General features: G+C 39.8%; 1 protein-coding gene and 1 long non-coding RNA gene across 7 annotated transcripts in view; both read left to right on the forward strand.

Moving 5' to 3' along the window:
- Positions 1-27,742, forward strand: part of LOC129775837 (zwei Ig domain protein zig-8-like) — a 122,599-nt gene that overhangs the window by 74,848 nt on the left and 20,009 nt on the right. For all 6 annotated transcript variants that reach the window (XM_055780976.1, XM_055780974.1, XM_055780975.1 and 3 more), the window contains 5 exons: positions 5,495-5,640; positions 5,716-5,926; positions 6,032-6,289; positions 24,640-24,737; positions 25,322-25,389. In XM_055780976.1, the coding sequence (XP_055636951.1) occupies positions 5,495-5,640; positions 5,716-5,926; positions 6,032-6,289; positions 24,640-24,737; positions 25,322-25,389 (781 nt within the window). The remainder of the gene's footprint in view (positions 1-5,494; positions 5,641-5,715; positions 5,927-6,031; positions 6,290-24,639; positions 24,738-25,321; positions 25,390-27,742) is intronic.
- Positions 3,275-4,338, forward strand: LOC129775839 (uncharacterized). The gene is made up of 2 exons (XR_008743018.1): positions 3,275-3,901; positions 3,960-4,338. It is a non-coding gene; the product is annotated as an uncharacterized LOC129775839 (long non-coding RNA).

A 27,742-nucleotide genomic window follows, 5' to 3' on the forward strand; every position in this document is an offset into this window, starting at 1 on the left:
ATGAAATCAATGTTTTGTTCTGAAGTTTTAAATGATAATATCCAAATTTGCTTTTATTAGATCTCTGAATTGTCCAATCGATGTTTCTGATCAGATAATGCATTTGAAACATGTCAATTCTTGATCACTTCTGGCGGTTTAGAGCTGCAGAGTGTTAAATCTAGAACATCTTGTCTTACAAAGTCCAAAAATGTTGGATCCTTGATTACAAATATTAATATTAGGTTGCAAAAAAAAAGAAATCCATTATTTTTACGTGAAGTTCAAAACTTTATTTAAGATGTTTCCGAATGTCTGATTTAGGTCAAATATGCACCTTTTTCTTGCCATTTTAATAGACACCGTCATCGGGGGTAAGAATGGGTCAGAACTGGAAATTTTCGATTTCGACATAGGACTATGTCTTTCATTTCTATATAGGGGGGCACCTCTACGAAAAATGTAACGATTCATTAAGAGTTTTCAAACGCAGATTGCTCAAAATCGTTATTGCGACATATATTATGTTGTATACCAGTAGACAGGAAATTTATCCAGCATTTTTTTTGCTTAAGACATGAACAGTGAATATAATGAAAACAATTTGACAATTAAAATGGGTTTTTTTCGATTCTACTAGCCACTCGTTTTCCCCCACAACGCAACAAGCAATCTTTTTGCCCACAATTCGGCGTTAGCTCACAATGTGATTAGATGCGTATTTTGAATTATTACGTATTATTGCCGATAAAAGGCATTTATCAATTGTCAGAATCAAAGGAAGATGATCTCGAAGATGATATTGGATGATTGCACTCTATACTTCTCAAAAATTTGACGAGAGCCTGGCTCAAAATGTTAAACGTTGATAGAGATTTCATTAGATTGAAGTTCAGATTGTTTTCCAGTCAATTCGTGCTCAGTTAACGTTTCATCGTGTAGATCTTGATACTAACAACTTATGAAATTGTGGTCCAGGATGTCATTATATCGAGCATGTTGCTTGGTTATGTAAAAAATGTAATTAATAAATTTAACTGGCTGCTGATTAATGCTAGAAGTGCGATGAAAGCGATTAAATTTTAAAATTAATTCTGCCTTCGACGATGTCTTCTGCCGTGATGCTGGTTCCTTGAGGAATATCAAAATTCTTTCATCGCTTTTCGTCCTCTCAAACTATCTCTCGTTTCGAATTGAGAAATTCCTCGATTCCTTTGTTCACGGTTCTTTCTGGTAAACTTGGAACATGTGAGATGCTCTTTTGTAGCGGCTACACAGTAATCTGATAAATGCCCCATTTCTTGAATAGCGATGTCAAGTAGCTTGAATACCGATATCAAGTAGCTCTATAGATTTTACTAATAGTAACTTTCTCCGGTTCGTCACTGAACTACCAGACCAGTTGGTAGTTCGACGGATTTTTGAGAAAGTGCTTTATTTCCAGAGCAAGAAAAGATGCGTAATTAATATTGCTTTATTGGATTTTATGGAAGCTTCCAGTAATAATAGGTATACTACCTATTATTACTGGTATGTCCATATTTCAGAAAAATAATATGAGTTGAAATAAAGGAATAGATGTGTGTATGTAATGTATTTATTTGCTCCAGATCCCGTTGCATGCAAAAAAAGGCATAACCTAACAGAATGCCTGAAATATGGCGTGTATGGAGGCATTCCGTAATGGTGTGTTATTGTTATGGGGTGTGAATCGTTTATCAAAATTACATTTTTATTCCTAAGTAAATTCACGAGCCCCTATATACTTGAGCAGCTAGCTTCGATTCTGGGACCGAATGAGCTGTGTTTCCTAAGCCATGATGATAAGGCACGTGTTGTAATCGGCTTAACAGCAGCCAGTGAGCAGGCAACGATTAATGCATCCCGAATGTAGTATTAATCTACCGGATCATGATTTTGTCATGGCTGCCAGACATAAGCTCAATCCGTTTGTTATCGCTGGATGCAAGATGAAGCTAGGGCTCCTTGGTCATGCTGAAGAAGTTGGATACAGTCCAATGTACGTTGCAGTTCGTTCAGGAAGGCACTGTTCTTCGATCGGATCTTCCCATGGGCTAGGTTTTAAAAGAATGTGCGATCTGTTTGAATTCAAAACTATTCGGCATCAAGAAATAATCGTGCCAGTTCATAATTCATAATTCATGTGGATGGATACGAGTACCTTCGTTACAAAAAGATCCTAGATGTTTTCGATAAAATTTCAATGCAATATTCGTTTTTACAAATATTCCAGAACGCAGCGCTTTTAACCGAGTTGAACGTCGTATGACTCCTCTTTCCCGGGAGTTAGCAGATTCAATACTTCCTCATGATCCCTCTAGAATGAAAATCTCAAAACAATGGACCCGGAACTGAAAATGAAACATTTTGAAGAATATGCAGGGGTATCATTAGCTAATGTGTGAAACAACTTAGCGATCGATAAATGTCCCGTCAATGCAGAACATATTGAGTCCGAAAACTCCCAAAATCGATGAAGGGGAATTAATAGGATATTCGACCTAGTGGTTTGTTCGTCACGTAAGGACTCTGGTGAACTATTGTAATCGTCAAACAATGACGTAGTCCCGCCAATATTGTCATACATGCTACACACACCGCACCGATCCGCTGACTATTGAATATGATTATGTCGATTATGCCGAAAAATGATGCACTCCAACAAGCAACAACAATTTAGCATGCATCAAGTCGATTCGATGGAATTGCGGAAACTCCTAAAGAGTTTATTTTTACAAATCTAGGCATCCAAGGCAAATAAGGCAATAACTTGATGTAATCCCAACACAATCGAAAATCAAAAAGATTCTTTCTGACATTTGTCATTTTACAGTCGACATAATCGTCAACAAGGGCAACTATTTCGAGCTACCATGGATCGTTTGATCACCACTTATACTCCCTATAATAACACGCATCGTCAGAGACGTCGTACAATGGGTGACAACGATCGGAACGCTTCGTGGGCCGGTGAAATAATTGGTCCGCTTTTCAAAAAAATATGACGGCCAGAATGTAACAGTTAACAATGACCACAATCGATGTGGATGAGCTGTGGTTTGAACAAGATGGTGCAGCATGCCACACCTTGCGTAACTCAATTCTATGTGATTCAACAATGTTGGACTATTTGCTGAAGAGCCGCAGATGATTGACGATTGAAAACACATCATTCGTCTCGTCTTCACTGATATTGTCGCAAAAAGTGGAATACTCGATACTTCATGATAGAACGAATCATCGATTGTTCAGTTGATTCAGTTTCAGGGTTTTCTTAAGACTTGTTCAATTAATGTCTTCCATTCTATATCTTCGAAAATACTCTTGTTTACATCGCTATGCTGATCTTAGACGTTAAATCACTATTTTCTTCATATCACTTGGGTACAAGCATTTAAAATCAGTGTCACCATAACTATAATTGCCTCAAATTGCATGTTTATTAAGTCAGATTATTAAAAGTATCCGCAATTGACCAGAACAGGGGCGGGTTCGAGAAACACAGCAAACACAAATGGATCAATATGTTTCATGGAGTAATGTTGAATAAGTTATCAAACATAGTGTTCATCAAAAACATTTTTTCATTTTTGTAAAAAAAAACTACAGCCATAGGCTGATTCATATACTGTACAAATAGAAAACTGTAAAATCACGGTTAAAATTCAACTTTATCTTGAAAGTTTTAGTAAACTCTTATCGCAAACTGAAACGGAAGGAGAAAAACTACTGTGAAAATCGATTGGATATCCCGATTAGATGGTACATTAGTCGAGCTTATTAGACGGCAGTATATTAGATTGGACAAACGATCCAGCTTTCCAGTACATGCTTGGTATAAACATGAAGAACGTACAATTAGTTATCGGTAGCGTATTTTTCATACTTTTCATGGTAACACGTATGTTTATGTTTAATTTTTGTGGCCGTCTGTGTATCTTGATTTGTATATTTTGCAGAATCTATGGCCGGAGTTGAGGAAGGCCCACTTGGACAAGATTGCAAGACACCGGGACAGTTATTTACCGCAAAACCAAATCTGATATGCATTTGTAACGCGAATAAAATAACTCAATTTTGTCGTTACGAGACACCAAATTCGAGTCTGAAAAATACGGGGAAGAAAACAAAGAACTGAAGTTGTGGATTTGTGTAGCAGCAGATGAATCGCTAAAGTTCATGCAGGGTATGGAAAAGAATTGCTGGCTAATAAACACCTCACATCGTTCAAGTCACAACCATAAATTTGATATAGCATCTTTTATCACCTGCTGTTATATAGATTTGTTTTGAAAGATGATTGACAAAATGAATTAAATAAACAGGTAATTAATTCATCATATTTGGTTCCACAAAACAAAAGAGTGTGTATGAAGGTATAACTTAAATTTTAGGAGCTCAGAAGATAGTAAGTGTTTCCGCATTTTCACCATTCGCTGTCAAATTTTTACACGAACGTTATAATCCATCAAAATTAATAACTTAATTTAAAGGGTAAATATTTTTTGGAACGAAACAGTTAATTCTTAATTAGCAATATTGAGAGAAGATAATCTATTCACATGGTGGCTATAAAAAAAAATCATACTTTTTTTCAACAATCGAGGCGAACAGAGAGTAGCGGCTTACGTTCGTTATAATGTAAAACTTCATTTTCACCCTGCATAGCAAAGCATCCACCTTTGTCCAATTTTTATCTGTTCTGGGGCGCCTGTGTGACATAAAAATATGTCGTAAACATAAACACAACATGCTCAATATCACAGGCGCATGCTGTGCTAATGCGACCATTAAACTGTTCGCCATCAGATGAATGTGTGACCATCAACTGCCAGGAACTGAGACGTTAATATTGTGTTTCGCTTCGTCGCTATCATTTGATCCCCGGGATAACCGACTTTTTAAGATTATAGCGAAGTTTTGGTCTCTGATTTTCGTACCCTTTGATCTCCCATTTATGTGCAGGTTCATTGATGGCCGAGCACACGTGTTTCGCAAGCATCGTGATAACTTTAATGGGCGACACGTGACTTCAAGGCACATAACCCATCGCAAATGTCACAGTTTAGTTCTCAATGTAAAAAAGAGGTGCCGAATGGAGAAGCAAACGTCCGATCTGCGATTGTTTAGTGATGAATCAACGTCCATTAAAATATTTCTTCTAGTTGCTAGATTATGCTTACGATATTACGTAGGACTCATCTACATTAGTATAAATTAGTGTGCCCGACCACACCTTGCACTGACAAACCAAGCTTTGATTACATGTTTTGCACGACCTCATTTTCCTGAAATACAGCTAAATTTACAATTGAAATATGTGGTTAATTAAAATCACTTCTGTGCATTTTACCTCATCTGTTAGGATTGAAACACCAAGCACAGAAAAATAAACTACAATTAGTTGTCAGCAGTAGAAAATTGCAAGCCGCATATGAAAACCAGAGCTTCACCCATTATTTCAAATTTGTCCTGTACCTTTTCTTCTCGGCAGACACACTCAACCCCGATCTCCAAATGTACTGGGAAAACAACATGATGCAACCATACTTTGACAATACAACCAAACGCGACATAACGGCAATATCAGGACAAACCAGCCAGCTGCACTGTCGGGTCAAAAGCTTAGGTGACCGGGCGGTAACTTTCCTTCACATTTCCACAATTAAAAGATAATAAAGTATCCTCTTTTTTCTCCAAACCCCAATACGGCAGGTATCCTGGATACGAAAACGAGATTTACATATCCTCACAGTTGGGATACTGACGTATACCAACGATCAGCGTTTCCAGTCCCTGCACAGCGATGGGGGTGACGAGTGGACACTGAGAATAACATCACCCCAGCAACGAGACTCTGGCGTCTACGAGTGCCAGGTTTCGACAGAGCCTAAAATTAGCCAGGCTTTTCATTTGAACGTAGTTGGTATGTGGTTAAATTTGTGACTATAACTAATAAGCGAATTGTGTAATGTTATCACACCCAACAGGAGAAACTGTAACTCTTTCCTAATCTGCTTTATTTTCACAGTCTCGAAAGCCAAAATACTAGGAAATGCTGAAATATTTGTGAAGAGTGGGAGCGACATAAATTTGACCTGTGTTGCCCTGCAATCGCCCCAGCCGCCATCCTTCATCTATTGGTACAAGGGAGGCCGGGTGATCAATTATTCACAGCGGGGCGGCATCAGTGTCCTGACCGAGCAACAAACTCGAACCAGTCGGTTACTGATTTCACGTGCCTCCCCTTCGGACTCCGGAAACTACACTTGTTCCCCGAGTAATTCCGGTAAGTACATGCTTCCAGATTATACGCTGCTGAGATAGCTGAGAATAGCGGACATCGAACTCACACTAGTTGTTGGCTTAGCAGGAATTCATTATTGAATTATTTGCTCAGTCCGAGATATTTTATCTTTCCGGTGAAAAATATATTTCGAATTGCACCGATGCACGCCTATTTTTGAACTTATCACTGTTTGTCAACAAGACAGATATCCAATTGAATACTCTCCTCAGCTTCAACATCAATCCGAAGAACCCAATCTAACAGTTAGTATTAGGAGGACCGAGAAATGATATCGTTTTTTGTGAGGAGTGTTTTACAACTCCTCAATTGTCTGACACGAGTTTACTTCCACTTCCGCTCTTAACATGCTAGTGTCTAGAGTTTTTGGACTTACTGATCGATACCAGTCGAAAATATAACTTCCATGGAAGTTCAACTTCGAAAACATCGGTTGCTTTCTTATAATACCTATATCTTAGGGGAAGACGGGGTAAAACCGCCCGGCGGGGTAAGACGACCACTTCTAGTTTTATAAGAAATCCTCAACATTTTGGCAAATATGCTACGCAAGAAGCATTAATAGTATATTTTTGTTATTTTTGAAACACCTTGCAACACATGAGCGCACGAAATATTGGGTTGGGGAAAAAGAAATGTCGTATATTGTCAATATATGGCAACACTTAAACATATCTTGTGTTGTACTTATCGAATCGGCTCATACTAATACGACTATTTAAAGACGACAATCTGTGCTACAAGTGTGGTTTTGACAGTGTTGTGATTGTCCTTTTCAGTCACAAGTTATAGCGCGTCAAAGATGGAGTCCACCAAGCAAGAAATTCGCCATATTTTACGTTTTTGCTATCTGCGAGGTAAAACTGCAACGAAGGCGACCGAAAAAATTTGTGTAGTTTATGGATCCGATACTGTAACGATTCGCACAGCACATCGTTGGTTTGATCGATTTCGTTCTAGTGTAGTGGCTGTCGAAGATACACCCCGTACTGATAGGCCAATCGTCGTGGAAACCGATAAAATCGTTGAAATCATCCAAGTAGACCGGCACGTGAGCACTCGCTCGATTGGCCAGGAACTGGATATAGACCATAAAACCGTTTGGAACCATTTGCAGAAGATTGGATTCCAAAAAAAAACTGGATGTAGGGGTGCCACACGAGTTGACGCAAAAAAAATCTTTTAGACCGAATCAACGCCTGTGATGCACTGCTGAAACGGAACGAATTGACCCATTTTTGAAGAAGATGGTGACTGGTGATGAAAAGTTGATCACGTACGACAACCTAAAGCGAAAAAAGTCTTGGTCGAAGCGCGGTGAGCCGCCCAAACCATCGCCAAGCCCGAATTGACGGCCAGGAAGGTTTTGCTGTGTGTTTGGTGGGATTAGAAGGGAATCATCCACTATGAGCTGCTCAACTATGGCCAGACCCTCAACTCGGTTCTCTACTGTGAGCAGCTTGACCGTTTAAAGCAGGCGATTGACCAGAAGCGGGCATAAATGATCAATAGGAATGATGTTGTGTTCCACCAGGACAACGCTCCGCCTCACACATCCTTGATGACCCGCCAGAAGCTACGAGAGCTCGGATGGGATGGCCTATTGCACCCACCGTATAGTCCGGACCTAGCTCCAAGTGATTATCATCTCTTCCAGTCCATGCAAAACGCTCTTGGTGATACTAAGTTGGCCTCAAAAGAGGCTTGCGAAAATTGGCTTTTTGCAAATAAGTAGGGGGGTTTTATAAGGGGGGTATAATGAAGTTGCCTTCTAAATGGCAACAAGTTTGCAAACAAAACGGCGCATATTTGACATAAATTGGATAATTTTAAGTATGTTAAATAAAGCGTCAAATTTCGATCAGAAATACGACATTTCTTTTCAACCCTATATCAAAATTGTAAACAAAACAAAGTTTTCGTCCATTTGCAACCGCAATGGACGAAAACTTTGTTTTTAATTTTAAAGGTAACCAAAATAAAGATTTCTCCAGCAAAAACTTATATTCCGTTAGTTTCTAGTATCCCAGTCCTTCAGTAGATTGTTCCGGTTCTGCCTGCGTGAAAAGGTGTGTAAAATATAATATAAAATGCGTGTAAAGTGCAAAATAATGCAAAAGGTGCTGTTTGATGAACAAATTCAGAGCCATCTATGAGAAATAGCCCCCAACGCTTGCAAGGGAATTTCCGACAGTCAAGCGAAACCATAAAACCAAAATCAAGAAAATAAAAAACTAGTTGATTTCCGGCAATGGACATCTATAAAAAGACATTAGATCGAATGCAGCGCTCTCTTTTACTTTCGGTGTTTTGATGGAGACGGCCTGCTAGATGACGTGACACAGTTATATTTATTTGTTGAAATAGTTATTAAAAGAAATTTACCTGGAATAAAGAATAGGAGTTAAATGTAGTAAATTACCTGATAATTAAATAGAAAATGTAGTGAATTGAACCTGGAAAGCAATGAAGAAATAAATTAGTTAGACTTACCTGCAATGAAAAATAAATAGAATAATAGTGTGTACACTTACCTGGATCGAAGAACTCTTATCTACTGCGTCGCCTTTTCGGAGAGTGTTACCGGGAAGAAAACTTACCTATGTACTGCATACTTACCCTGAAGTGGTTACTCAGTGATCCCGCTCTTTTTTGCTGTCGACAAAGTGGTCCTTCGAACCGGATCAACGTCGAACTCCGTTGATCCGGCATCTCTATTGCTCCTGGAATACTAACCACGTGGCTGTGTGCAGTTGAGGTTACCTACCTGGTACAATTCCGGTCGGAACGATCTTCGATCTCTTTCTAAGACGATCTTCATCACTGCTGGTTACTGCGCTGCATTAATTTATACAAGGCATTGAATATTGCCTTAAGAAGGTAATTAGCGTTCCATTCTTTCACATTAATTCCGTTTGTGCTGCGTGGTATTTCGCTTTCCAGATCCCGCTTCATCATGTCCAGCGATAGGCAAATCAAATCGCTGAAAACGAGGCAGAAGAGCCTCTTATCCTCATTCAATCTCATCGTGACGTTCGTCGACACCTACCACGAAGAAACCGGTGCTTGTGAGGTACCTGTCCGTTTGGAGCACCTTGTTACGATCTGGAATGACTTCAACACTGTACAGAGCGATTTGGAAACGCTGGACGAGGCCGGCACCGAACATCATCTGAAAACCCGCATCGACTTCGAAACTGCCTATTTCCGTGTAAAAGGTTTTCTTCTGTCGCTGAATAAAGCTCCATCAACTCCAGTTAATCCTCCGTCTCCGACAAACCAATCAAATCAGCAATTCCCTGCAACGGCATCACATATCCGTCTACCGGACATCAAGCTGCCTGTTTTCTCGGGAAACATCGATCAGTGGCTCAACTTCCACGATCTCTTCGTCTCACTAGTCCACTCGTCGCACGAACTCTCTAGCGTGCAGAAATTTAATTATCTTCGCTCATCTTTGGCTGGAGAAGCATTAAAGCTAGTGCAGACAATAGCAATCAGCGCCAACAACTACTTCGTAGCCTGGTATTTGCTGCTGGAGCATTACCAGAATACCGTACGACTAAAGCAGTCGTACATTGACTCGCTTTTCGAATTTCCTACTCTCAAACGGGAATCCGCTTCGAAGTTGCATTCGCTGGTGGAGAGGTTCGAAGCTAATGTAAAAATTCTCAAACAACACGGCGATAAACTAAATACTGGGACATTATTCTCATCAGAATCTTGAGCATCCGCCTAGATCCCACAACAAGGAGAGACTGGGAGGAGTGCACTTCAACGAAGGATGCCATGAAATTCAGCGATCTAACATCTTTCATCCAACGACGTGTCTCAGTACTTCAATCGATTGGACGAACCAGCGATGTTTCCCAACCTCAGCCAACGAAAAGGCCACTTCCGCGTCCTGTTTCTAGCCACGGAGCAAACAGCATGAGCCCGAGAAAATGTATCATGTGTCCAAATCATCATCCTCTATATTTGTGCGCAGTCTTCTCCAAGCTAAGCATCGAGGACAAAGACAAAGAAGTTCGTCGTCATCAACTGTGCCGGAACTGTTTGCGCAAAGGACACCGAGCAGATAATTGTCCCTCTTCCAGCACATGTCGCAAGTGCCATGGTCACCACCACACTCAGCTCTGCTCCGACTCATCGTCAACATTTCCCAGCGCCAAGGTTCCAGAAACATTTCAATCAAAAGAAGATCGAACACAAACAACGGATGATAAATCGTCGGTGTCGATGTCAGCAGCCCTCGGAGAAACAGTTGCTAACGCTTCTTCAGGTCGTGGAGTGAAAAGCGTCGTTTTAGCAACAGCGATCGTATTGGTGGTTGACGATAGTGGTATTGAACACCACGCCAGAGCTCTTCTGGATTCCGGCAGTGAGTGCTGCTTTGCAACTGAGTCATTTGTACGACGGCTCGTAGTACAACGTCAGAAAATTAATCTCCCGATCACCGGAATAGGACAACGTTCGACACATGCTCGCTTCAAGATTGTGTCTACGGTTCGTTCGCTAGTGACTGAATACTCTGCTCCGGTTGACTTCGTCATTCTACCGCGGGTTACTGTCGATCTGCCAGCTACTTCGTTCAACATTTCATCCTGGAAAATTCCACCCGGGATCTAACTCGCAGACCCATCGTTTCACCAAAGTGCTCCTATCGACATCATATTAGGAGCCGAACTATTCTTTGATCTGTTCAAAGCCGCTGGCAGAATTCAGCTCGATTCCAATGGTCCACTGTTCGTGAACTCCGTCTTTGGCTGGATCGTCTCCAGAAGAAACTCTACTGGCCAGTCAACAGCTCCAGCATCGGTTAATATCGCCACCATCGTAGATCTCCAGCAGCAAAGGGAAAAATTCTGGACTGTTGAAGAAGACAGTACCTCTGCAAACTACTCGGTGGAAGAAGCAGCATGTGAAGAACACTTCCAACGCAACGTTTCCAGAAATTCCGAGGGTCGCTATATAGTTCGTCTACCTGTCAGGAACGACACTCTCTTCAATCTAGAAGACAATCGTCGTACAGCTATTCGCCGTTTTCGTTTTCTGTAACACCGCCTGTTGCGTAATGGAAATCTCCGGAAACAATACTGCAACTTCCTGGAAGAATACCGTGCCCTCGGACACGGTATCGAGTGTACGACCATGAGAATGCACCATCTCCGTCCTACCATCTCCCTCACCATTGCGTTGTTCGCGAGGACAGATCAACAACAAAGGTACGCGTTGTCTTTGACGCGTCTTGTAAAACGCCGTCCGGTCCCTCCTTGAACGACGCACTCATGGTGGGTCCAGTCATCCAAGAGGACATCAGGTCAATCATCATACGATCCCGGATTCGTCCTATAATGATGATCGCTGACATCAAACAGATGTACCGACAGATACTGGTGGACAAAGAGGACACTCCACTTCAGAGAATTGTGTGGCGATTCTCCCCGGACGATCCTCTCGAGACCTACGAATTGAGAACGGTCACTTACAGTTGCGCCTATCTCCGCTCGACGAACTTTGACGAAACCATCACCGTAGCGCTTCTTACAGCCAAGTCGAAAGTAGCACCAATAAAGAAGCAAAGCATACCACGACTTGAACTCTGCGGCGCACTGCTTGCGTCACAATTGTACGGAAAAATTACGGCCTCTCTTCAACTGTCAGCCGAAACCTTCTTTTGGGTCGACTCAACGGTGGTACTCAGCTGGTTGGATTCAACTCCATCAACGTGGACAACTTTCGTGGCGAACCGTGTTTCTAAAATCCAACTCGCCACGGATGGATGTCGTTGGAACCATGTAGTAGGACAACTAAATCCTGCAGACTGCATCTCGTGTGGGACGACAGCAGAACTTCTATCCCAGAATGAACTTTGGTGGAGCGGACCCTTTTGGTTGAAACAGCATCTCAGCTGTTGGCCAATCCAGCATCGTGATGAGTTAAAAACCATTGAAGCTCGACGAGAAACCAGAAAAACTCCAGTCGTATCTGTTCCCACTATGATCGAGCCCACATTCTTGGACCAATTCGTCGAGAAATTTTCCTGCTACGATCGCATGATGCGTGTACTCGCCTATTGTCAGCGGTTCCATTACAATTGTCTCTCCAGAAAATTCACACGTCGGAATTCTTCTAGTCCTAGCACTGATGAAGTCTCCAGGGCAGAGAAAACACTGATCTCATTGGTTCAACAACAATGTTTCAACAGCGACTGGAATCAGCTTCAGCAGAGAAAACCCGTGTCCGCCAAGTCACCTCTACGTTGGTTTCATCTATTCCTAGCACCAGATGGTCTGATGCACATTGGGGGCAGATTGGAAAGATCGCAACAGCCTTTCGAAGTAAAGCATCCAATCCTTCTTCCATCGTCACATCGATTTTCACTACTTTTGGTTCGACACTATCACCAAATACATCTTCACGCAGCTCCACAACTGTTGCTGACCATTATTCGTCTCCGTTTCTGGATCACAGGGGCCAGAAAGCTTGCGAAAAGAGTGGTACACAACTGTACTATTTGCTGTAGAGCTCGCCCAAAGCAGGTGGAGCAATTCATGTCCGATCTTCCTGCATCACGGGTCACTGCGTCGCGGCCGTTTTCCGTCACAGGCGTGGACTACTGGGGACCAATACTACTCAAGCAAGCCAGTCGAAAAGCCGTTCCACGAAAGGCTTACGTAGCTGTTTTTATTTGCTTTAGCACAAAGGCAGTGCACCTGGAGCTCGTTCCTGATTTAAGCACAGCGAAATTCATCCAGGCACTGCGCAGGTTAATCTCGCAACGAGGATTCTGCGCCGAAATCCACAGCGACAACGGGAGAAATTTTGTGGGGGCAGCAAACGAGCTACGTCGCCTATTCCGCAGCGAGCATCATCAACAGGCAGTTCAACAAGAAAGCGTGAAGAACGGAATACGCTGGTTCTTCAACCCTCCCAAGGCTTCCAATTTCGGGGGTCTGTGGGAGGCTGCTATCGCCTCAGCACAGAAGCATTTCTACCGTGTTCTTGGACCCAACAAACTAACTGACGAAGACATGCAAACTCTACTCAAACAGATCGAGTGCTGCCTGAATTCTAGGCCACTCGTTCCTCTCAGCGACGACCACACTGATTTCGAACCACTCACTCCCGGACATTTTTTGACGGGGTCACTCGAGTGGTCACTCTTCAAACACCCAGCGGAAAATTCGTTCGGCCCGTATCGAAGATATGTTTGCTTCCTATCGCAACAACACAACCGTCAACATCATCAGAAGAATCAACGAAGAAAACGGAATCGAATCCGTAAACTCATGTCTTTCTCTGAAAGGACAAGCGATCATCATGAAAACAACCAGCCATCAACGAGGGACTGTTTGGCATTTAGTAATATTTTTTTTGTAATTTCAGAAATGAGATTTCTGAAGGGGCCAGTATGTTTGATGAACAAATGCAGAGCCATCTATGAGAAATAGCCCCCAACGCTTGCAAGGGAATTTCCGACAGTCAAGCGAAACCATAAAACCAAAATCAAGAAAATAAAAAACTAGTTGACTTCCGGCAATGGACATCTATAAAAAGGCATTAGATCGAATGCAGCACTCTCTTTTACCTTTCGGTGTTTTGATGGAGACGGCCTGCTAGATGACGTGACACAGTTATATTTATTTGTTGAAATAGTTATTAAAAGAAATTTACCTGGAATAAAGAATAGGAGTTAAATGTAGTGAATTACCTGAAAATTAAATAGAAAATGTAGTGAATTGAACCTGGAAAGCAATGAAGAAATAAATTAGTTAGACTTACCTGCAATGAAAAATAAATAGAATAAAAGTGTGTACACTTACCTGGATCGAAGAACTCTTAGCTACTGCGTCGCCTTTTCGGAGAGTGTTACCGGGAAGAAAACTTACCTATGTACTGCATACTTACCCTGAAGTGGTTACTCAGTGATCCCGCTCTTTTTTGCTGTCGACAGGTGCTCTGGTGGGAAGACGGACCATTTTTGACGGGGTAAAAGCGTCACACGTTGTGATATTGAATGATTTTCATATCAAATAAAATCTCAAAAATTTTGTGTGTAAATGCATCGAAAGTACATAAGGAAGTCGTCGCGGATGCAATGGACGTTGGATAAGCTTAATATGGCTAAAGCGGCAGTGGATAACGGCATGTCCATCAGGACACCATCGATCAGTTTTGGAGCTCCTAGAACCACCAATAAATCAAAGGCAATAAATCACCGACGATGAAGCTCGAATCCATTGATCCAGTTTTTACCACTACTCAGGAACAAGAACTGGTGGAGCATTTGCTGCAGCTGGAGAATCGATTCTACGCCATTACAATGCGAGATGTCCAGGAACTGGCATTCGAGCTGGCTGAACGAAACAACATATCGAATCGGAACTAGAAATACCTACTTCGGGGTCATTCAGACTTCACGTGAACAGATTTTAAGAAATTTTAGATCCATGTAGATAATCGTCCTTATAGATTCCGAAAATTTGGCAAAATTTTCACGAATATTTTCAAAACTCTGCACGTGGAATATGGATGGCCTTTTCAGAAGTTTGTGTGTGGTTTATGAACAACCCTAAACATTTAGTCATTATTTACTAAACTAAACTGTTTGAAAATAGCATCGCTCCGTCTTACCCCTTCATGGTCCGTTTTACCCCAAGGATGGTCCTTCTTACCCCGCCAGCAAAATAGAAAGTAATTTTTATCATTTTAAATTTAATGAAAAAACACCAAAAAAAAATAATACAATCAACAGTTACACATCTTCTAGTAGTAGATTATTATATACTCAATGATATATAAATCTGTGGTATGGTTGTGTATTGAGGCAAAATTGTATTGATTCTGCCGGATGTGAATTCTTCATTGTGTTGGACAGTTGCAATTTATTTAGTTCCACTTTCCGATTATCTTGGCATTAGTTGAGCCGTCTTGTACGCATGTATACACCTAATAGAACCAATAGATTGTGTGCAAGTGTGTGGCTTCTATATGTATAAACTTGACGTGGAATAAGGAACAAATAATAAGCACCGTTCAACCTGTTGCACGGCAGAGTATACGACGCCTGTGATAATTACTTGTATGTATTGACACGAGGTAAGTGCTGTCTGTCCATCAATTTACTCGTCATCTTGATAATCGTTCCCAATAGTATGGAAGATGAGAGCGTGTGTGTTGTGTGTGAGCGGGAAGAAATTGACTCTAAACAATTAGGCTGGTTTAATCTCGCAACGAGGATTCTGCGCCGAAATCCACAGCGACAACGGGAGAAATTTTGTGGGGGCAGCAAACGAGCTACGTCGCCTATTCCGCAGCGAGCATCATCAACAGGCAGTTCAACAAGAAAGCGTGAAGAACGGAATACGCTGGTTCTTCAACCCTCCCAAGGCTTCCAATTTCGGGGGTCTGTGGGAGGCTGCTATCGCCTCAGCACAGAAGCATTTCTACCGTGTTCTTGGACCCAACAAATGCTGGCACAGCATTTGTATAACATATATACCATAGCAATATAAAAGCTATATGAGAAAGCGAAACAAGAGACACATTGAAATACATGCCCACATACACGGTACAGACCCTACATGTGCTTTTATTTGTTCATTTCACCCTTCAGCACACGAGAAAGCAATCCGTTTCCCGTTTCCGTTTTCGTTTGCGTTTCCGTTTCCGTTTTCATGTGTGCAAGAACTCTTTTACTATCAATATTTTGCTCTTACACGATCTTCGTATCTCTTTCTATCTAACTTCACTCGGCTAACTCCATTTCCAGTTGTTTGGGGCCGTTTTTCATGAACCAGGAGCCGCCATCTTCGTTTCCAAAATGGCATCGGAATACAATATTCGACTTCGACTATTAAGGCCATTTCACTCAATACCCATATCGTAGAAGTTTTCCGTCGTTGTTGGTCATTTAGAGCCAGATTCAAAGGACAACCCGGAACCAACGGCCAGCTCGGAGATGGCTAAAGGCCTAGCCTTCCCACCCGTCCTCTCTTAAGCGATTGGCTTAAGTGCCACCTCTTTCGAGGACCAATCGCCGTGTTCGATTGCCCAGCTAGAGGCCTAAATTGTGTCCTTTTATAAGGATCGGAGAACGGTCGAGCTGTACAATGTCCAGCCAGCGAAGGCTGACAGAAGACACCCACAGGAAGCTCCAAGAAAATCACCGTGAGAATTACTCTGAAAACGACGGAAAACCTCTACAGGATTTTCTCATCACAGGCAACGTTTTCGAGACAAATCACCAGACTGGCACAGCCATCTGGGAACCAAACCATCTAACAACCAAAAAACTACAAACATTAAATTCGCAACACGGATAAGGTGGAATCTTCATTAAAATAAACTGAACAACTACAGGATCACGTGTAAAGGGTGTGTCACATCAAATTGCATCACGGAAAAAACGCTGTAGAAATTTAATTTTTAGGAATTATATCTTCAGCTTTCGCTTATAATCAGATAAGAGTGTATAGATCACGTTGGCCATGCTTCACTGTCAATTTTTCGTAAATTTGAAAAAATGTCGTGGAACGAAAAAGAGCGTCGTGAATTAATCCTGTGCACTCATTTCGAGAATCCGGAGTTGTCACATCGGGACATCGGTAAGATGCTGGGAATCGTCCAATCCACGGTCAGCAGAGTACTAAAACGATACTTCGAGAACCTAACCATCGACCGGAAGGTGAAGAACGGTAAAAATGGATGCTCCGTCAGTGAAAATGATCACAAGCGCGTAGTTAAGCAGTTTAGACGTGATCTGAGAAGTTCGGTCCGGGATGTCGCCAATAAGCTGAATTTGTCAAGTTCCAGCAGACCAAGCAGCGGGAGGGCCTGCGTATATACAAAGTTTAGAAGGCTCCTAACCGCGACGAAAGGCAAAACATGGTGGGGAATACGCGAGCCCGGAAGATGTACACCGAAACGCTGACGAAGCCGCATTGCCTGGTAATGGACGACGAAACCTACGTCAAAGCGGACTTTCGTCAGCTGCCGGGCCTGTTGTTCTTCTCTGCAGAGGACAAATTCAGCGTTCCGGAGGAGATTCGCAAGCAGAAACTATCCAAGTTTGCCAAAAAGTACATGGTGTGGCAAGCAAAAGCTCTGCTCTTGCGGAAAGCGGAGCGCCCCCTTCGTGATGACCGGCACGGTAAACGGGCAGGTTTACCTTAAGGAGTGCCTACAGAAGCGCTTACTACCACTATTGAAGCAGCACGAGGGCCCGACCATCTTCTGGCCGGATCTCGCTTCGTGCCACTATTCAAAGAACGTGTTGGAGTGGTACGAAGCCAACGGGGTCACCTTCGTGCCAAAGGAAATGAACCCGCCCAACGCGCCCTTCATAATCGCCCAAGAAATATTGGGCGATTATGAAGCAGGCCCTCCGGAAGAACCCAAAAGTTGTCAAATCGGAGGCGGACTTCAAGAGAAAATGGATTTCTGTTCAAAAAAACTACAACCTGACGTTGTACAGAACCTTATGGACGGGGTAAAGAGGAAGGTGCGAGCATACGGGCTTGGGCTCGAAGTATGAATAAAAAGAAAATGCCAAAAGTTGTTTAATTTATTTTGTAGTTTTTATTTTGCTGTCTAAAATTTTCAAAAGGATCGGTCTACTGGGCGAATTTCTACAGCGTTTTTTCCGTGATGCAATTTGATGTGACACACGCTTTATTGACGATTTTTACTCCTAACGAACATTTAAAAACAACAAATCATTTTGTGTGGACTACGGTCTACATTTACATTCATTGTTACATTTTCTTTTGCTTGAACTAACGGGATATCACATATGTACATGGAAAATACTATACAATACAGAGTACCTGGGAAGTGCGGCGAGGACACAAATTTCCTCACCCACTCCTGCTTCTGTGTGGCGGACTCTCCGCCGGTTGGTAGCTTCCAGCGGATCCGTTGCAGGCGCGATGGTAACCATTTCTCAGACGTGTTTGGTTCGCCGGATTTCGCCAAGAAGAATGTCTATATTTTTGTAATTTATCCACATTTGGAAAAATGTCCCTGAATCATACAGTATATGTACCTGTTGTAACCGCTTGTTTGCTCGTTGAATTTGTTTGAGCGTTTGATTGAACTTAGAACAATGATCACAATGAAACAATTCAATTTTACTACCACAAAGACTCCACCACAAAGACTCCACATTATAAAAACGAACTCACAATTCAAACGCGCGAACAAAAACACAATGGTTCCGCGACGTCAGACAGTTCTAGGCAAAATGGTCGAAGAACATTATAGTCCTCAGAAAAACCGCAGGGTATCTCGCGATTCAAAGCTCATGCTCAGCCGAAGATAATTCCCCCAAAGCATCTACTTGTGTGCATCTCGCTCCAACCAACCATCTTTGAATACAACCTTCTCATTCCCCTCCCCAAACTCAAGGCTACGAAAGTAAGCGCTGCGCGAACAGACATTCATTGGCCGAACAAACAAACAAAGAGCGAACATTTGCGACTGAGCATTTGCCATGCTCCAGGGAGGTGGGATGGGATATCTAAGCTCTTAGGCGTATACTTTCTGAGTATCTTTTAGAAATCATTGAGTTGTGACTTATTGGAGGTAAACTATAAAAGTTTCAGTGTGAATATCGAATTTGAATATTTGAGGTCATGGCCACTACTCATTCTAACCAAATAAATTAATAAATTTATAATGGTATAAATGAATAATTAAATGAATATATATATATATATATATATATATATATATATATATATATATATATAAAACAATGTACACAAAAATATTGTAAATAAACAAATTCAAAAATTAATAAACACAACTTAATAAATATGCACACAAATAATAAATATGTGAATAAATAATCTGAAAACTTCACATGCGGTTAACAGTTGCGCCAACTGTTACAATTGTTCATGGAGACGTATTTCGATGTATTTCGAACCTACCGATTTTTTAGTAATATGAAATGAGAGGTATAAGCGTTTTGGCGCCATTTGTGGTTTCCGTGTTTCAAAGAAGGAATTAATAATGTATAGATTTTCAACCTGCACGCCAAAACAAAAATGCGCCAGATGTTCTCTTAGATGGTGAAAGCTCTCAAAACTAGGCAATTAATTGCCTAAGGTCTGCTCTTTAAAACAAATAATAGAAATGGACTCTACCTGTTGCCTTTAATACACAGCATGCCGTTATTTGAAAAAAGATTAAGTGAACCTGAGCAGACCCCAAAAAGGTGGTCCTAAAACGACTGTTTTTGGTTCGTAGTTATTTAACACGTTCATTAAGGCGCTTACCATCAATAGCTGGCAAAAGCTTGACTCATCGGGCGGCGCTTACTAGGCGGGAACACATTTAAATACTTCATAAATGGCAGTTGCAATTTAGGGGGTCGGTTTGGACCACCTTCCTCTATGGAGAAGCATTATAGTTTATCGTGGAGGCAAAGGAGAATAAAAAATCAGAATGCATAAAAATGAATAAATGACTGGAATTTCTCTCCAGTCGAGCTTTGTGGTGCGGGTCAAGTAGCAGCTCTAAACTGTTTTCTCGGGCGGATGTCTGTCAGTCGCTGAACGCGAAAATAATATAAGGAGTCGGGAAAAGAAGGCATAAGAAATGCTCATCAATATTGAATGAAATGCAAAATGGATCATATTTCCGAGGTCCGAGGAGAAATCGCGAGACAAAGCCGATGAAAAACAAATTATTGTTTTTTTTTAAGTTAAATTGTTGAGGAATTTCAAAAACCGATTAATTGATTTTTCCAGCGAGATCTCCAATAATAACTTTAATTCATATGACGCTGAAACACAAGAACATGTTCACACATGTTCATCAAATCACCTATTTTGGTTCATATACTCGATTATTTAAAGAAAATTTTCTCGACATTCCACACATTTTAAAATTCATCCCAGTTCGTTTCAATTACATACACGTACACAGCCACGTCCGAAGTGTACTCTCTGATTACTTAACAGGGCTAGACCCACATGCGAATGCTCACTTTTCTCGTCCAATTCGACGAGGAGTAAAACCGGAGGCAGAAGAGAATGTGCCAACTGTGTCGGAACATAACGTGCTTTCTGGCATTGCTGCGGGTAAAACCAGCCGGAACGGACCGTAGCTAACACGTCCAAAAATGGCTAAAGAGGCGATAAATCGGTGTTCATTTGGTGTACCTTTGGCTATGCTTCCGTCCGTCGGAGGACGTGAGCAAGTCCAGGTGACCCTAGAAATCCACTACTCCGGGCACAGGTCGAGAGCGGCAGAAGACCAGCAATTGGTCTCTTTTACTGTGGCCCTCAGAGACATGACTCTATTTGTGGAGAATTCCTCATACGGTCCGTCAATGAAGCCTTACGTGCGGATGCTGGGAGACTCGGTTTGAATTTCTTCCCTGAGCAGCGTAAATTGCATCTAATGTGTGCATAAAATTTTAAAATGAACCGTAATTTATTTTGAACAAGGACCGAACGTGAGTAGCATTCCGGAGAGAGGGGGGAAGTGGATCCATGTTTTCATGCTATGCGGGTAGATCGAGTTATGAGTGTGTATGTGTGTGTCACAGTTGTGTGCTCGGTGACAGAAATCACGTTGTTTGCTGTGGAACATCATGTTAAGCCCTAGGGACAGGTATTGGTTTCGAGCAATCGAATTAAAATACCACCAATGCTGGAATTCATCTTTCGTTTGCTTGCTGTGGGTTGTGATGGAATTTTATCTGTGGAATCTGTCATTTGATGCGTCAATGCTGCTTTTCGACTTGAACAGAACATGATAATGTTTTTAGAATAGGGCGCAACAGTATCGAATTCAATTTTTCCCGATATTATCTGTAACATTTATAATGTTTTTAAACCTTGAAATAATCTATCTATTTAAAATAGAATTGGTGGCACCTGACATTTATGCAATAGGTGAGGTAGTCCAAACCATTTTAACCGAAAAAGATTTTCAAGCTATTATAATTTGTCTAGAGCAAGGTTTCTCAAAGTGGTCGGTATCGACCCCCTGGGGTTGATTTCGGTTTCCAAGGGGTTTGATTTTAGGGGTCGACGAGGTCTGAAAAAAAATACAAAAATCGACGTCCATCTCTTATAATGACTTTTATGCATTGATCGAGGTAAACATATATATCTATACTCTATTTTCTTTAAAAGCGTTAACATATTGAAATTATCTATTTGGTACACCTATCTCTACGGATATGCGTCAATTTGACGCGATCGTATTGTAGAGAAAATATTGCGTAAATATGCAAACATCACAACAATAGTATATATATCGTTAACTCAAATCAAGTTGTTTAAATGAAACAAGCAATAAAAAACTGTTGCCGAGAAGCAACAATAGAAAGAACGAATATCAATATGAAGTCAGAGTGCGGAGAGGTTTTACTGTTGAACTACTGGACCGATTCGGATGATCGATGTATCGATGTATTAAAGACAATTAGTCTTTTTTGGAAAAATATTAGATTTGCAAAATGTGATTTTGCTTTCGTCATTTTTTATTGCATTTGATTATTGATGTTTTCATAACTTTGGATTAGAGGGCGTTATATTTTTTTATATATTTTTTTGAGGTTCTGAGGTTCTTTTACATAACATATACAAAAATCAGAGATGTGATTTTTATCGTTTTAAAGTTATGAATTTTCAAAGTCAACCGATGGTCCAAAAAATCATGTTTTGCCTTTTCTTTCAACTTTTTCAAAAATTCAACTTTTGGATTACTGGACCGATTCAGATAATCGACATATAAAACTAAAGCCAATGAGCTATTACAATATTACACTTGCGAAAAAATTGGATTTTAGTCGCATATATCTAATCTAGTTGCATAGGAATATTAAACGGAGACTGAATACAAGTTTAATTTGAAAAATCATAACTCGAAAACGAAAAAAGATACATCTTTGATTCCTGGATATGTTATGTAAAAAACCCTCAGCTTTCAAGAAAAAATATAAAAAATACAGCGCCCTCTATCTTTAACCGAAAAAAATATGAAAAACTAATACAATCAATAATTACTAAAGCGAACATTCGAATTTATCGCAAATGTAATAATATTTTTTCAAAGAAGACAAGATCATTGGCTTCAATTTGATATGTCGATCATCTAAATCGGTCCAGTTGTTCAAAAGTTTCGATTTTTTCAAAAAAGGCTTTCTTAGAAAATGAGGATTTTTTTTAACCATCGGTTAAATTTGAAAAATCATAACTTGAAAACGAAAAAAATCACATCTCTGATTTTTGGATATATTATGACAAAAATCCTCAGTTGCAAGAAAAATTATAAAACAACATAGCACCATCTAGTCCAAAGTCATGAACACAACAACAAAAACAAATACAATCAATCATTACGGAAACAAATTTTTTTTTTGCAAGTCTAATATTTTTCCCAAAAAGACTAGGTAGTTAAATTTAATTTGATATATCGATCGTCTGAATCGGTCCAGTAGTTCAAAAGTTATAAATTTTCGAAAAAAAACATTGTTAGGTAAAAGACGAAATAATGGATTTTTCGGAACACCCTAAAACGGAAGTGGTCACCCTAATAAAAAAAATAAAAAAATACGGGTCTAATATTTGGCGATAAAGAATAAATCTACCGCTTTTCACGAAACTATAAGAACCACCAAAGCGGTTTGACATGGAATGGCTGTATATAAGAATCGTCCGTAAACCTAATGTTAAATAACATAATACAAATTAAATAACATTTGAACCCCCCTGTTATTAGAATGACTAATATTCTACTAGAAAATATTATTGCTGTGCATTTTAGAAACTCAACAAGCGTGAGCGTGCGCAAGATGAAAAGAAAAAAGTATAAAAAGTACCAAATGAAAAATTCGGCAAGTAAAAAACGCGAACAGGTTCGTACAAGATAATATGTTTGAGCGTACAGATCTTCCAGGCACGTTTTAATTTTCTCTGTATTTTAAACATATACACTATTTAACACGAAGGAAGTCATTATCAAACTTAAAAGTCATTATCAAAAATTAAAAAAGAAAACTAAAATTATCTTAGGAAACTTGAGATAGGCCGCGAAGAGGGAAAAATGTTGTTTAATTTATTATAAACCAACAGATTATCTCTCGAGCTGGACTAGTCTACATTACCCAGCAATGAAGCTCTGTTGTTTGGGTATGTTCGATACATTAAAGATGAAAAAATGTGCCAAGAAATGATTTTTGCTACATATATGAAGACAGATATCATAGGAGAATCGAACTTTCTGGCCATGGAACGATTTTTTTACCGACAAAGCTATTCCATGGAAGAGCATTGCGTCTGAGCCCTAAATCGCATCAGTCTTCACAATATGTTATAAGTGCTATTAACAAGCTTCGAAGCAATTCTTTGAACTCTCTGCTCAGCTATATGAGAAAAACGACGGAATCTTCACTCGGTTACTTCTACACGCTGGAGTTTGCTGACCACCAAAAGGCTTGGCTTAGCAAGATTTTCAGCTTTTAGGAAATAGTGTTTCAATAATATCGGTCTTTCTGACAAAACAAAATTTAAGCAGAAAAGAATATTCATAGTATCCGCATTTGTCAAAAGTATTAAAAAAAGCTTCAAGATCATGTTATATTATCATATGTTACTCACTTGGACGTATTACACAATGATTTTACTAAGATGTTTTAGGATATTCAATATTCCTCAGTGGACAATAAATCTGAATATATTACAGCCTTGCCAAGGAATGAGCCAAGGTGGTAATGCAAGAAAAGTTGATTATCATCAGCACACATATGAGAAGCTCAAGCAGGAGTACAACCAAGGTTGTGATAAGTTCTGGTTAAAACGCAATATTGAAACACAGTATCTTACGTTATGAGACATTGCTGAAAAATATCTTCTCATTTTTCAATCATGATACCTCGTCAGTGTGGTTATAAACGATCTGCTTGAATGCATCGTTCTATTCCCTTTCGAAAACATTTGGTCATATATATATATATATATATATATATATATATATATATATATATATATATATCTCCATGACGGTGGGCCTGCTAACGAGATAAATGGTTTACTTATATATATATATATATATATATATATATATATATATATATATATATATATATATATATATATATATATATATATATATATATATATATATATATATATATATATATATATATATATATATATGAGAAGTCGTGAATGTGTCCATCGGAAATTAGCGTTACTCACCAACCGAACACTGTCGAAAATCAAATTCAGATTAACAAACAGTATTTTTAATCTCTAAAACTAACTGCTGACTCCTCATGCCCATTTTTCAATCCTATCATATTACAGATTCTGCCAGTGTGGTTGTGCATGTTATCAAAGGGGAACATCCGGCTGCTATGCAACATGGTGTTAACAACGCCGGCTCCAAATGTGCATCTAAACACGTAAGTGATAATTGGTAGAGATTAGCTTGAATGATAGCATAGCGCAAGTGCCCACTCAGAGTGAATTGCTCGACTAGTACACAAGGTTACTTATTAAATATATTACATTTGATCTTCTTACAAGAGTTGAACCCAAATCAAGACCATTGAAAGTTATGTATCGTACTCAGATCGTTGATGAAAAATGAAGAAAAAACACAATCTATGATAGTGTACTATTTCGTGTTCCTGTTTACCTTAAAATAATCCAAATCACGAATGTGATCGATCAACAGTCATGCTCTTTGCACAGACCAAAATTTCAAACACGCTGCGCATCACTGCAGTTGTTAAAACATGCTAGAGCACTAGCGAATCCAATAACCATTTAATGCTGCAATCTCCACCAGATAACTTAATCATCAACACCAGATAGCAGTAAACCATTTATCTCGTTAGCAGGCCCACCGTCATGGAGATGGAATGATTGACTAATTGTGTTTTCATGTGCTTTCTCCTCTCTCGTCTGCTTCCTCACCATCCAATGCATATCCGGTGGATAAACTGCGACACCGGCTCGAATCACACCGGCATCCGTACTACAGATGATGATCGTTCACGCGTTCGTCATAGCGCTATGTTTTCAAGTGCTGGTCAGCGTGCTCCCTAATAGGTAAGTTCTTTCAGAGCGATTAGTTTGCAATTGCATTACCGATTACCGCCCGGGCGGACGTTTGGAAACAATCTAATTCAATCAAAACACACTTACGCACCGCATTCACTGGTAAATGAGACATGTCACCGTTCGCGTAGAACGCGAATTTTCGGGTGAAGTCATGAGTGACCGATAAGAAGTGATTAGAAGTTCGACTGCTACAAAGCAATAGACGAATATCATGCCAACTCGACTGGCCGTTGGCAGCACCATTCCAGATAGTAGTGAAACGTTGTGGGTGTAAACACATTGGTCTTTTAAGAGACTTTGCATACTTGAAATATTCATAAAAGAATTAGACTAACTTTTAGAAAGGGCCAACATATTTTTCTTGATTTTTTACAAAAAAAAATATAACTCAAAAACTATAATACATAGAAAATTCTGGTTAAAGGATGAAATGTAGTAAATTGTTTGAGTTTTCAAAAATATGCCATTTTTTTGAAAAAAAAACAATTCGCTGAAAACAAAATTATTTAAATAATATAGTCAAGATGGCGATATAGTGTATCCGACAAAGTTTTAGATCGAATTGAAATATGAACTCTCCTCGAAGACGTCAACTTTCTATCTTTTGTAGTTTCTGGAATATAAGACATTTTCGTATAGAAACCACTGAAAAAATAATGTATTACTCGTAACATTTTTGTGTGTAAATTTTCTTATTTGGAATGTTCTTGACATAGAAAAAAGTTAGCAGAGCATATAAATCGCTATAATTTATACATAAAAATGTTACGAATTAAACATTAATAATAATTTTTCAAAGAAAAACATGAAAAAGTTTTTGTTTGAAAAACTTTTTCCATGTAATAGTGCTTTTTCGCTGTAAAAGTCCGATGTATGGCTATATGGGCTATTAAAATCATTTTTTTTAGAAATGAAAAAAAATATTTTCGAGAAAAATGAGTTTTAATTTTCAAAATATTTTTTTCCATGAATTATTTTTTCGAAAAATTTGCTGGATATTTTTGATGTAAACATAAATAATTTCCTGCATTTCATTCTTTTACCAATATTTTGTAGATCTTATAGTTTTTATAGTAAGATTTTCCGAAAAAAAAAGTTAAATTTCGAAAAAAAAATTACACAAAATCTATCAAACGTACACAATTTTAGCCAGAGAACGGTATGTAGAAAATTATTTATGTTTTCATTAAAAATATTGAGCTAATTTTTCAAAATAAATATTCTTTGAAGAAAAAATATTTAAGAAATTAAAATTCATTTTTCTCGAAAACATGTTTTTTTTAATTCTGAAATATAGATGAACAGGGTTTTCCATTTCGGGCTTCCGAAAGTATACAGCCCTGCGCTGACAACCGTTTGACATAGCTGTCAACCAAAGCGTCATATCGTTAGTTGAATGTCTGACATTTTACAATATGGATCGTTTTAGCATCGCGCAACGTGTTAATTTTGTTAAATTATACTATAAAAATGATGAAAAACCGGCAAATGTTTCTCGAGCATTACGGACGGATTTTTGTCGTCATGGACGGCCTACAGAGCACACAATCGCTAATGTAGTGCGTAAATTCGAACAAACTGGATCCGTAGCGGATATTTTGAAACCTGTGCATCATCGTAATGTGCGTTCGGCCGAAAATATTGCTGCTGTTGCTGCCAGTGTGGAGGATGACCCGAATGTTTCGAATCCACAGCGTGCTCAGCAATTGGGCTTGTCAAATACATCATTGTGGCGAATTTTGCATTTGGACTTGCACCTACATCCATATAAAATCCAACTGATACAAAAATTAGAGCGTGGTGACCATGGAATGCGTCGGGCATACGTCGATCGGGTGAACGAAAAACAGCAGCAAAATACTGAATTTTCGCACCAAATTCTCTGCAGCGATGAGGCACATTTCGAGCTCGGTGGCTATGTGAACACCCAAAATTTCCATATATGGGGCTCAGAAAATCCACACGTGATTGTTGAGAGGCCATTGCATCCGCCAAAAGTCACTGCTTGGTGCGCATTATGGTCTGGTGGAGTCATCAGGCCGTATTTCTTTGAAAATGAGGACGGCGAGACGGTAACTGTGAATGGTGAGCGCTATGGCCGCATGTTAACCGATTTTTTTGCCACAAATTGAAGATATGGATACGGATGATATGTGGTTTCAGCAGGACGGTGCCACGTGCCACACAACACGACCGAACATGGCCAATATGGCCATGTTCGGTCGTGTTGCGAACGAAATATGCGAACAATATGCGAACGAAATTTGAGGGACGCATAATTTCGCGTTTTGGTGATGCCAATTGGCCGTTCAAATCATGCGATTTGAACCCGCTAGACTTT

Source organism: Toxorhynchites rutilus, chromosome 3 (genome assembly GCF_029784135.1).
Source record: "Toxorhynchites rutilus septentrionalis strain SRP chromosome 3, ASM2978413v1, whole genome shotgun sequence".
NCBI lineage: Eukaryota > Metazoa > Arthropoda > Insecta > Diptera > Culicidae > Toxorhynchites > Toxorhynchites rutilus.